The sequence below is a fragment of the Camelus bactrianus genome, chromosome 21 (genome assembly GCF_048773025.1).
Source record: "Camelus bactrianus isolate YW-2024 breed Bactrian camel chromosome 21, ASM4877302v1, whole genome shotgun sequence".
Taxonomy (NCBI): domain Eukaryota; kingdom Metazoa; phylum Chordata; class Mammalia; order Artiodactyla; family Camelidae; genus Camelus; species Camelus bactrianus.
Genome location: NC_133559.1, coordinates 1,672,933 through 1,685,273, shown reverse-complemented (window position 1 = coordinate 1,685,273; position 12,341 = coordinate 1,672,933). Strand labels below are relative to the sequence as shown.

The window sequence follows — 12,341 nt, the reverse complement described above, 5'->3', positions numbered from 1 at the left end:
GCCTTATCGCGCTTTCAGCGGAAGAACTGTACCAAAGGCTCGGACGGGCCGCGAACTCTGCCCGGGGTGTTCTTTCCCCAACCGCGGAGCCCCCTCCCCTGGGTCCGACCTAGGCGGTTGTGACGCCGCCGAAGGGGCATGGGGGAGCTGGGCGAGGTCTTGGGGTGCGGGTTTGGGGGTGTGAGGTGGGGACAGGGGGCTGAGGTGAGGGTGGGGTTTGAGGTGCAGGGTGAACTACGGAATGGAGGGTTGGGGTGCGAGTGGGGGCCTGTAGTGGGAGATCGAGGTGATGAGGAGATACCTGGCTGCGCAGGATGGAAGCTTCTGGTGCGGGTAGGGGTTTGCGGTGGCTTGGGGTGCCACTGGGGGCTTGGGGTGGAAGGTGTGAACGCTGGGGTTGAGGTAAGGCTTTGGGGTGGAGACTTGGGGTGCGGTCAGGGCTTGGGGCCTGGAGTGAAAGCCTGGGGTGCGAGTAGGGGCCTGGGGCACGGATCCGTGCTTCAGGCCTGGATTGAAAGCTTGGGGTGCGGGTAGAGTCTGGGGGCGCCGGTCGGGGTGGGGCCCGGAGAGAAAGCTTGGGACGCGGGCACGCACCTTGTGGCAGGCCGGGCAGGTGGGCAGCGCGCTCTTGCCCCCCGGGCCCCCGCCGCCGCTCAGGCTGCTCTGGATCTGCGTGAGCTCCTGGCGCAGCACCTGCTTCTGGTGGAAGCTGAAGGCCGGGTGGTTGGAGGCCATGGTGAAGAGCAGCAGGAACTCATCGCCCGTGCGGCCCTCGTTGAGCTGCAGCCCGTAGTTGTGGATGATGGAGTCGATGTGCGTGAGCGTGCGGTAGAGCACGCCCGCCGCCTCGCGCTGCTCCGAGCCCAGCAGCGCCAGCGACACTAGCAGCTTGCTGCGCACCACCTCGTCCGTCAGGTTGGTGAGGCTGCCCAGGTCGGCTGGGTTGTTGGCCTTGATCTCCGAGTCGCGCAGCGAGTGGTAGTCCTTGCGGGCCAGGTCCTCGAGGCACGAGCCGAGGAAGCGCAGCTCGAGCGGGATGCACAGGTCCAGCAGGCCGCACAAGAACTCCACGCGCTGCGGCGACGGCAGCTCCGAGAACCAGCGGTACACGCCGTCCCTCTGCAGCGGGCAGCGCTTCTCCACCATGCTGCCGCCCGCGCCGCGCCGCCACGCGGGGCCGGGGGCCGCCACCCGCGGCCGGGGTCGGGGCCGGGGGCGCGGGCGGGCGCGGGCGGGGGCGCGGCCGGGGCCGGGCGAGGGCGAGGGCGGCCGAGCGCCGCGGGCCGCGCCGGGGCCGGGGCCGGGGCCGGGGGCGCGCGGCGCGGGCGAGACCCCCGCCAGGGGCCGGCGGGCGGGCGCGCGCGGGGCGCTGGGGGGGCCCGGGGCGGCCGGGGCGGCCGGGGGCGGCGAGCGGCCTCGGGCCCCCAGCTCACGGGCGGGCTCCTGGCCCGCGCCCGTCCCCGGCGGCGGCCGGTGCGCGGCGGCGGCGGCGGCGGCTGCTCCTCGTCGTCGTCGTCGTCGCCCGGGAGGCGGCCGCCCCCATCTCCCCCCGCGCCGCAGGGTCTGTCACTGCGGGCCGCCCCCCGACGGAGCCGCCCGGGCCATTCCGCCACGCCGCCACGCTGGGCCGACGGCCGTTACTCGGGACGGAGGCCGCGGCGGGCTGGGGAGCGGCGCTCGGAAGCGGGCGGCGGAGGGATCTGCGCCGGCACTCGCCGCGGCCTCGCGCCTCAGCTCCCCGCGCCGCGGACGGATCCGGGCGGAGCGCCGCGTTCGTTGCTGACGGGCGCCGGGACGAGGCGCAAGTGGGCGGGGTGGCCGCCTCTCGCGACAGCCGGGCAGCCGGGCCCGCCCCGCCCCGCTGATTGGCTCGGGCTGCGCCTTCTCGGCCCGTGATTGTGCCGGGTCCCCAATCCGACTCGCCCCCGCCGTGGCCACGCCTCCCCAGGGCTGTCGATCACGTTGGAACCGCCCCGGCCCACCCGTCGGCGGCCGGCGGAGTCGATTGGCCGGCGGGCCGGACGGGCCGAAAACCCGGGGCGGAATCCTGGTTGCTTTTGTTCCCTCAGATTTGCGTGGAGCATTGTCGTAGGTGAAAGCAGGGCGTCTGGCCTTGCTGTTTTATTCCTGAGCGTCACAATAGGGAGGTAGCGGCTGTCTTCGAGAAGCTTCTGGAGCGGGGCCATCCTCATGCCGGCTCTGCCTCAGAAGCTGTGTGACCTTGGGCGAATGGCTTGGCCTCTCTGAGCCCTGGGCGCCTCTCCCAAAAATGAGGGTCATGACAGCCGCTCCCCGTGGCCCGTGAGCAGGTCGTGAGCTCACAGAGGACTGGCGCCGGTATCTGAAGCGGCTGGCCTGCCTTGGGGATGTGACGGGAACAAGTTTTGTGTGAAAACCTCGCCCAAGTGGAGCCGTTAAGTCGGCCGCCACCTTCCAGCGGGTTATTTCCTCAGCTCTGAAAACCGGGAGGATGCAAGTACACCAGCCAGGGTCAGGGAGTAGGAGGAATGCCCCGGCCCTGGGGCTTGTACTGGTACGGATTGCGGGTTGGGGACCAGCAGGGGAGAAGCTGGTGGCCCAGCCACCTCTCTGCAACTGCAGGCAGGGGTCCGCCACCTCCAGAGAAGGAAACCAAGGCCCAGGAGCAAGAAATTCATTCATCTCTTCCCTGCCCTTCCCCTGGAACCCTTCTCCTGACGTCTTGTGGTCTAGGACGGGATCTGTACCTGCATTGCTTTGGCAGCTATGTGGGGGCCTGGTGTTCACCAGGTTCTGAGTCCTGGGAGACCCCCACCAACAAAGCCTGCCCGCCCTGTGGAGCTGACAACCTGGCTCAGGGCAGTACACAATAGAGAGTGATTGAGTAAATGAATGAATTTCTTTAGGACATGGTTAAGTTACTAGAAACTTCCTAACAAGAAATTTTCCAGCCTTGGGACTTCAAAGTTGAGCAGACACTGCAGAGTCCTAGTTGGAGGAACAAGAAAAGAACTGTCTCTTTGCCCTCCACTCCTGGGGCAGAATTCCCCTGATCCACCCTGTGTTTTGGCCAGTGTGGGAAGGAGCAGGCCTTCAGGTGAAGGTCAGCGCAGCTTCACCCATGTGTTAGCAGGGTCTGTCTACCTTATTTCCCCAGTACAGACTAATTTCTACAAATAACTGTTAATCCTTATTCTCTTTGACCTCACTTTCTCAAGTGATTTCAGGGAAGTAGCCACATTCCAACATCTACCACGTGAGGAAGTGAAGAAACATGAAAATCAAAACAATTCACCTTTGCTTTCTGTTGATAAATTAACTTCCTTGGAACGGAAAGATCTAGGGACCTTATCCATGCAGAGGGTTTCCTCAAATCCAGTACAACCTGGCTGTGAAACCCCTAAGCTCTGGTGCCAAGTCTGCCTGGATTCCAGTCCAAGCTCTAGCCAGCTGTGTGACCTGGGCCATTCATTCAGCCCCTTGGAGCCTTAGTTTCCTCATCTGTTAAAGGGAGCCAGGCGCCCCGCCTCCCAGCTGGCAGCAGAGGTCAGAGAAGCTAATGGGAGCCCTGGACACCTGGGACCCTCAAGCCACAAGTAACTGGGCCAAGGTCTCCAGCTCTCAGCTGCCTTCTGGCCGCACCCACCCATGCAGTTTGCTCTGTAAGGTATGTAGTGGAGTGAAGAGTGTCCCCCAAAAGGTTGTATTCACCCAGAACCTCAGAATGTGAGTTCATTTGGAAATAGGGTCTTTGCTGGTATAATTCAGGGAAGAATCAAGAGATCCTGGACCAGAGGGGCCTAAACGAGAGTGTCCTTATAAGAGGAAAAAAAAAAAAAAAGCAGAGACTCAGGGAGGCAGATGTGAAGATGGAGGCAGAACTTTGGAGCCAAGGGATGCCTGGAGCCACCAGGAACTGGAAGAGGCAGGAAAGACCCTCCCTTGGAGCCTTCAGAGGGAGCTCAGCCCTGCCAACACCTTGACTTTGACTTTCTGGCCTCCAGAACTGTGAGAGAATGCATTTCTGTTGTGTTAAGCAGCCAAGTTTGTGGTTATTTGTTACAGCAGCCTTGGGACACTTATACGGTGTCATTTCTCCCTCAACTTCAGTCTAGCTCAGTTTAATTCATCAGGTATTAAAATCCTTGCCCTGCAGGACCAGACCCCACTAAGGGTTTGGAGCTTCTAAAGAGAATGAGATCCAGCCCCCCCCATCCCCCAGCTTTAAGGAACTGACATCTGGACCTACTGCTCTGAGACAGATGGGCCACCGGTCCCCAGGGCTTTTCACTTCCCAGGGAAACAGCCAGGGATCCCCCAGGGAGGGGGGAGGGGGGACAGTGACTCCTGGGTCTGGCCCTGAGGCTGTGGTTTTCTCCCTATTCCTACTCTCTCTCCTACCCAGGACTCCTTCCCTAAAGCAGCCTCCAGCCCTGGGCGATTTTGAGCCTCTCACTTTCCCCCTCTCTGCAAAAAGTGACCACTGGCATTCAGTGGGACTTGCACATTTCTCCACTGTCTACAAAGTGGAGGGGCTACGGGCCCATGGTTGGGGATTAGCGGGGAGCTACAGGTAACAGGGAGGTGGGGCCATGTGTTCAGCAAGGAGTGATTCCCCATATAGGGGTGAGCAGGACGGCAAGTTCAGGCCATACCTGCTACATGCCTAACTCAGGGTCGGGGGTGACAGTGCAGTGGGCCCTGCCCTCAGGGAGCCCACGGTCTAGGGTAGGGCTACATGTCTGTCTGCATTTTCCATGGAGCTGGAATAAAGCTAAATTAATATTATTTTTGTGAAGGAAATTTGGAGTTCACCCCAAATTCCCCAAATGATTTTAGGATTATTTGTTGTAGTTCTGTGGAAAATGTCCTGGGTAATTTGATAGGCAAACAAATGATTTTGCGATGAAGATAAGATGTGCCTGGGATGACTTTTTGCGTCTGAATTAGTGATGCTGACTAATCACTGCAGTAGACAGGGTCCAGGCTGAGACAAGAGATCAGCCACCTGGACTCCAGTGCAGCGGTCCCCCTCGCCCCTCGCCGCACCTCAAGCCCTGCTTCTTCTCTCTCGTTTAGAATCTGGCCAGGGAGGAAGCGCCTGGAGGCCAGGTTGTGGTTAGGAAAAAGAAAACAATTATGATTGAGACTCTGATTAAGACAAGGGTGCCTTAAACAGTCAGGGCTGGAGGTATGCATGCCTGCTCTGTGCATGGACCCACCAGTGATTTCCCCTGGGGCATGTCGCCGGGGTGTGTGTGTGTGTGTGGTCTCCATTTCAATGTTTTCATTTGTCCTAGGTCCTGCCTTCCTGTGACTGAGAAAGCAAAGGGACCCCTAACGTGCGGGCCTTAAGAAGCGGGCCCCTATCCCTGCTGCAGGGTCCTGGCTTGTGCCTCGGCTCCCGATAGCCTTGTGGGACGGCCTCCACCCAGTGACACTGGTCCTGACAGTGCTGTCACTGCCCCACCTTGCAGATGCTGACGGTCAGTTGTGGGCCTGGGGGCGTGCTGTTCATACATGTTGGAACTAAATTCTGACCTAAGTCAATTGCCCAGACTCTGTCCCTCAGGGAGGAAAGTGCAAAGGTGACAGGTCTGCATTCACTCTGTCTTCCAACCGGAGATTCCAAAGGTGTCTGTTGCAGGCTGGTTCTAACCAGCTGTGATGGCTGACAAGGTCCACCTAGGCTCATAAATGGCAACTGTCCCCAGCCCCGGCGGGCTCTGCTTCTGCGTGGCCACACGTGCTCCTCCAGGGCAGACCTGCTTTCCAGGGTGTCTTTGGCCTTGGGCTGTGTGCGGAGTTTCCCCAGGGGGAGTCGCCTGGGCTCTTACTTAAGAAGCAGAGTCCTCAGCCTGACCCCAGATGTTGAGTCAGACTCCCTAGGGGCGGGGCCCTGGGATCTGCACGTGGCTGCTCCCCCCGTCCCCCCGCCCTCCCCCCAGCCGCACACTGAAGTTGGACAGCTACTGTGGGGTATGGACTTCATGCTTTCAGGCTTCTTGTGTGCTTCTCTGGGTCAACAACTGCAGTGACGATCTGAGTCAAGTCTGTGTTGCAGGTCTACCATTCTGTGAGGATCCCCTAGTTTACAGGTGCAGAGACAGGCTTCAAGAGGTCCCACAGCCAATAAACCGTGGATTCTCGTTGTTAAACCCTGTCACCTTGTTTCTGTTGTATATCTGCTTGTTATCCACGTCTCAACATTTCTTACAGCACAATAATGATAGCCTCTGAAAGCTAACAATTCATGGCTGCTCTCAGTTTTGTATGTTTAGGGTTTTCTGTTTGCCTTTTTACTAGGGAAGTTTCCAAACATACCCCAAAGTCAAGAGAATAGTGTATAATTCCCCACATCTCTACGGCCCGGCTCCAACAGGGATAACATGTCGCCACTCTTACTTCATCTGTTTCTCCCCAGAGTGGGAGAAATACACATATTTTCTTTCTAGAGTATTTAAAACAAGTAAATTGGGGACTATATGCTTATAACTTATTTTGTTTGATTGTGAGCTAATACCTGCTTCTTGTGAGGAGATTGTGCTTTACTGAAAAACAACATAAAAGTCAAATAAGGTCACCCCTCAATCATAACCAACATTAACGTTTTAAAATATATCTTTTTAGACACTTGTATTCATATGTGTCCGCGCACACCTGTTTTTACAAAAATGGTGTATCCCATAGAAATAGGATCCTGCTCCCCATTTTGCAATCTGGTTTTTCCACCGAACAGCATATCCCAGATGTCCACCCATATCATGGAATCTTTTCTAAATCATAGTTTTCCAGGGCAGCCCAGATGCCTGTTGTTTGGATGTACGATGATTTATTCAACCAATCCCCTATCGTTGGGCATTCAGGTTGCTTCCGTGCTCTGCTGACTGGGTTTCAAAAGGCGGTTCTGCTTGCCCTGGACTTTGCACTTAGCTGAAGCCTGACCCGCCTCCTCTAGGTTCCACATGGGTTTCTGAGAAGTGTCAGGCAGGGGTAAAGACGGAGGCACTGGGTTGCTTCCCAGTGCCATCCCAGTATAGTCTTCACTGCTTGGTGTGCCATTTCAAGACACAAGACACACCCAGACTCGAGTGTGGGTGAAAAACACATTCCAAAGACAGATAACATATTGTTTGGGTGACAAGGGGTAGCTCTAAAATATGGAAGGTTTCTTTTTAAACAAACATACCAGAGCTCACCAAACCCAGTAGGTCCTCCTCCTTCAAAGTTAGTCACCCCGGAGAGCAGTCCTCTTACTGCAATAAAACTGTGATTGCTTGAAAATACATGATCTTTTAAAACTGTCCTCAGAGTCTGGTGTAAATGATACTTGAATGTACTGTAGGCTGGAAAGCCTTCATGCTTCAGGGTGCATTGAGATCTGGAAACAGCCTGTGCTCACCAAATAAACTGCAAACATAGAATCTGCTCTGTCTAGTTTGAGCAGAAACAGATTTATTAAATAATAACAGAGAAGTCAGAGTCTGACAGGGTCAGAGAACCAGGTGTGAACACCACTTTTGTGTCTTTTTATAAATGAATCGCCTGTTCATGTTTTTTGCCTATTTTTCTATCAGGTTTTGGGTCTTTGTTTCTGTCCATTTTTAAGAGGTTTTTTTTTTTTTTTTAGTATGTTAGGTATATTAACACTTTATCTGTGATTGATGTTGAAAATACTCTCCCAATTTGTCAATTGCCTTTGACTTTGTTTATGGTATTTTTACCTTGAAAAGGTTACTTTTTTCTTTATGTAGTTAAATTTATTCACCTCTTTTACTGCATCTGGATTTGGAATTGTGGTTAGAAAAACCTTTCCTTACACCCAGGTTATAGAAAAATTCACCCATGTTTTATGTTGTGTATATGGTTTCAGTTTTTTTGCATTTAGATCCCTGACCCATTTGGAGTTTGCTCTTATGTATAGGGTGAGTTGTTTGCTTTTTAAACCCGGTTTTATGAAATGTGTTTATTAAACCAGAGGTTGCAAATTAAAATGCTTTAAAGAGCCAGGCAGAAAGTTAATGAGCAAAGCGAAATGGTGTAATAAAATAGGGAGTGGTGAGGTCTCTGGCTAGGTAGAGATTACACCTAAAAACACACCCACACAGTGGCCCTGTGACTTTCCTGGGGCCATCAGAAACAAACGGCCACAAACCTGGTGGCTTAAAACAACAGAAGTGTATTCTCTCCCAGTTCCAGAGGCCAGAAGTTTGAAGTCAGGGTGTCGGCAGGGCTGGTTCCTTCTGAGGGCTCTGATGGAGAGTCTGTTTAGGCCTCTGTCCCAGCTTCTGGTGATGGACAGCCATCCTTGGTGTCCCTTGGCCCCTGGCCACATCACTCCAATCTCTGGCTCTGTCTTCCCGTGGCCTTCTTCCCTGTGTGTCTGTGTCCCTACTGCCTTCTTCCCGTGAGGACACCAATCCTTGGATTTAGGGCCCACCCTAATCCAGTGGGACTTCATTTAACTTGACTACATCTGCACGGACCCTGTTTCCAAACAAAGTCACGCTGATAGGCTCCAGGTAGATGTGAATTTGGGGTCACAGGAGGGCAGAGCAGAACAACCTGGAGCACATGGAGCTGCACGGAGCTGCACGCTGAGATCCCGGGGACCTCCCCCTCCCCCTGCCGCCCAGACAGCTTGTGCTGCTGTGGGATCGTCCGTGCCTAGTGACGAAGGGTCTGCTGTATTCGGAAGTTCATCAAACTTCACTCTGAGAATCGGTTTTGAAAAGCATTGCCAGCTTGTCACTTTAAAATGTTCTGAAAAAAGGAGCCAGTGGCCAGCTCTCCTAAGTCTGAACGAATAGCCAGCCTGTCCAACAGCTTATAGAAGACGGGCTTGTTCAGTGTAAATATTTGGGTTTCCCCCTGCAGGCCAGGCCTCTGTTGTGCTTTTTCCTTCAGTGTAAGGGGTGAATTCATACAAAATCTGTGCCAAAAGTGGGCCCATTTCATGCCAGAGCAGGAGAAGGGTGGTGTCTTCCCTGCCCGAGATCTAGAGCAGAGCTCTCTTTGTAGCTCTCTCCCCTGAAGACCTCCTAGGGTAGGTAGAACTTTTAAGGATGCCCCCACCACCACTCCCATGCCAGGATCCCACGTCCCTGGTTATCCAAACACAAATGCAGGTGCTGTTGTGAAGAAATTTTTGCAGATGCAAAGTCCCAGGTCAGGTGACCTTAAGAGACGGAGATTGTCTGGGTGGACCTGACCCAATCAGGTGAATCTTGTGAAAACAGAGTGTTTTCTCTGATTGGAAGCAAAAGGAGATGTCAGAGATGTTAGAAGGGTCAGAAGGAGGTAACGCCTCTTTTTTGCCTTGAAGACAGATGGAGCCACGTGGGAAGGAATGTGAGTGGCTTCCAGGGTGGAGTGTGGCCCCAGCCTCCAGCTGGCAAGGACATGGGACCCCAGACCTGCAGCTTCACGGAAGCGGACTCTGCCACAACCAAATGCATTTGGAAGCAGACATTCCTGCAGAAGAGCGCGCAGCCAGGGGACACCTGGGGTCTCACCTGGGAGACCCGAACAGAGAGCCCAGTGGAGCCTGCTCAGGTTTCTGAGCTGCGGAACCGTCAGAAGATAAATGGGTGTTATTTCCAGCCACTAAGTTTGTGGTAACTTGTGCTGCTGCAAGAGAAACAAACACGCCTCTGCTCTTGATGAAGGTCTGGGGGAGACGTGGAGACAGGATGAGGCAAGTCCATTTTTTCTGCCCATTGCACCTCCATTCCTGTGTCTGTCCACGAGGTCTAGAGAGCTCCTGGTCCCTGCACCAAATGTGAAGACCCTGGAATGAACTGGCTGTGGGTGTCCTCTGCTCTGGAAGTTGATGGAAATCAGACACGTGCCCCTCTCGTGGTCAAACAACTGCTGAAGACCCGGGAACCAGGTGAGTCTAACCACATCTATCCAGGTGTTTCATGGGTTCCTAGGACTAAGGAGTCTTGATAAAGTCCCTTAACACAGTCAATTCCCCCTTTGGGATAATGTCCCAGAAAATTATATTCCCCCCACCAAAAAAATAAAAATAAGAAAGAATAAGCAGCAAAGTGTTTTGCACGTCCCAGCTGGGTGCGCCGAGCCTCGGGCGCGTCCCAGCTGGGTGCGCTGAGCCTCGGGCAGGGGCTGAGGGGTCGAGGCGGCAGGCGTGGGACACAGCTTACAGCAGGTGTGCAGTGGATGCTAGCAGTTGGGCCCATGTTTCTCAGGTGGGATGCAGCTTGCACTGCCTCCTCCCAGTATCATCGTTGTTAAGCTGCCTGACCCAGGGCAGGTCTCCCTGACCCAGGGCAGGTCTCCCCACCCCTTCACAAAGGTGAGACCAGAGGAGGGACTTGCAGCTCTGAGTGCACAGGTGCAGCACCTGGGCCAAGGAGGAGCTGAGCCTCAGCCTGGAAAGATGACCCAGAGCCCTGAGCATCATTGGGGGAAGGGGAGGGGGCACCTTGATGGCAGTGCCAGGTGTGGGTGGGAGGAGGGAGTAGTGCTGAGCAGGGCAGTCAGGGCTTTGAAAGCCATTGTCTGTGGTAGGCTTCGGGACTCACATGTCCAAGAAACCCCTCACACAGGAAGAGGAGCAATCAGAGGATACTCAAGGGCTTCCTGGTGGGGGGGGGGGGTGTGAAGCAGGAGAAGAAGGGGGCCTGGGGAAGGCCCTGCTCAGGCAAGAATGACCCAAGGCCTTGAGAGCAGGGGTAGGGGGTCTGATCTTGGAGGAAGATGGCATAGAGGTGGCCCTAACCTCCCCTTTTGAAGATGATAGAAGGCCAACGTTGTCTCTATTGTGGGTTGAATTATGCTCCCCAAAAGATGTGTTGGAGTCCCAACCCCTGTCACCTGGGAATGTGACCTTACTTACACATAGGGCCTTGGCAGATATAATCAGGTTAAGATGAGGTCATTAGGATGGAGCCTAATCCAGTAGGACTGGTGTCTTTATACAAAGAGGAAACACACACGGGAGAGGCCATGGAGACAGAGATTGGGGTGACATGGCCACAAGTCCAGGGATGCCTGGAGCCCCCAGAAATCGGAAGAGACCCTCCTCAGAGCCCCCAGAGGGAGCATGGCCATGCCCACATCTGGACTTCAGACTTCAGGTCTCCAAACTGTGAGAGCATGCTTTTCTGTGGTTTTAAGCCCCCTGGTTTGTGGTCCTTTGTTCTGGTCCCATCCAGTCTGCAAGGCAAGGGTGGGGCCGGCCGCACAGTGAATGTGCAGAACTGCTGTGAGCTGCCTGAAAGCCGTTCCTACCTGTTCTCTTTCGCTGTCTCAGACTACAGAGGCGGGAAAACAAATTTTTCCGTGCCCAGCTTCCGTTGTATCTGGGAGTCACCCTGTGATCCCGTTCGGGCCAGTAAGACCTAAGTAAGTTGCTGAGGTGTTTCTGGAACGCTTCTGCTCCTCTCCTGGGAGGAGAGCTGTGTTAGGCACACCTTTTTATCCTCCCCATCATGGCTTCCTTGAGCACAGCACGGTCATGGGGCTGGGGGGCCACACTGCCATCCTGTTACCCTGAACCGGCATTGCCCTGCCGCTCAACTCAGCTTCTCCCCTGGGAAAAATAAAGCCGTATTTATTCAGGACCCTTGGGCTTTCTGCTGCCTGCTGCTGAAGGCCCTCCTGGCCAACACGGGGGTCCACCCACAGACGCCTTCCCGAACCACCTTCCCTCTGGTAGACCAGAGCGGCAAGGCTGGGAGCTCCAGAAGTCAGAGTGATTCTAAGAGTCAGAGCAAATTCCAAACCTGGCTCCTTACCTCCCAGCTTGCACTTCGCCCCTTCCTCCCAGTGCCCTCCCCAACCCTCCACCCAAGATGGAGATAAGGATATGGACTTCGAGAGATAGCTGGACAGTTAGATGAGGTGAGGCAGGAGCTTAGTGGAGGCTCAAGAAATAGCGTCATTTTCAGGAGAGTCTGCGTCCCTGAGTTCTGGGTACATGGGGCGCCACAGAAGCCTCGGCACTGGAAACCCAGGTGAACAGTCTAGGCCAGGGCGGGGACTGTCCCCTCTCACCTGGACTGTGTGTTTACGTCACAGACGCGCTCCCGGAGTTTGGCTCAAGCCACTCCCGCATCTAGAGAACAGTAGGGCCCTGAGGGAGTGAGTTCCGTGCTCGGGCACAGCGCGGGGAGTCACCTGCTAGAGGACAGACAGAAAGTGACCAGGCTGGGCCTGGAGGCCCGCAGCTCACTGTGCCTCCTGCCAAGCCTGGCCGAGTTGAGCATTTTGGCACTGAGAGCAGGAAGAGCAGACATGCCAGGGACGAAGCACGTTCATGCCTCATTTAACCGTGTGACAGGCTCTGAATCAATAGATCATTATCCTCACCTGGCGAAGGAGGCCATCACGCCTGG

The 12,341-nt window shown here is 55.3% G+C and overlaps 1 protein-coding gene across 1 annotated transcript in view; it reads right to left on the bottom strand.

Annotated features, from left to right (window-relative positions):
* The window catches only part of ZCCHC14 (zinc finger CCHC-type containing 14), a 55,800-nt gene extending 54,580 nt beyond the window's left edge, over window positions 1-1,220 (bottom strand). Inside the window, exon 1 of the mRNA XM_074349290.1 lies at window positions 595-1,220. Coding sequence (XP_074205391.1) covers window positions 595-1,146 — 552 coding nt within the window. The 5' untranslated portion in view covers window positions 1,147-1,220. The remainder of the gene's footprint in view (window positions 1-594) is intronic.
* Between the last annotated feature and the right edge of the window lie 11,121 nt (window positions 1,221-12,341).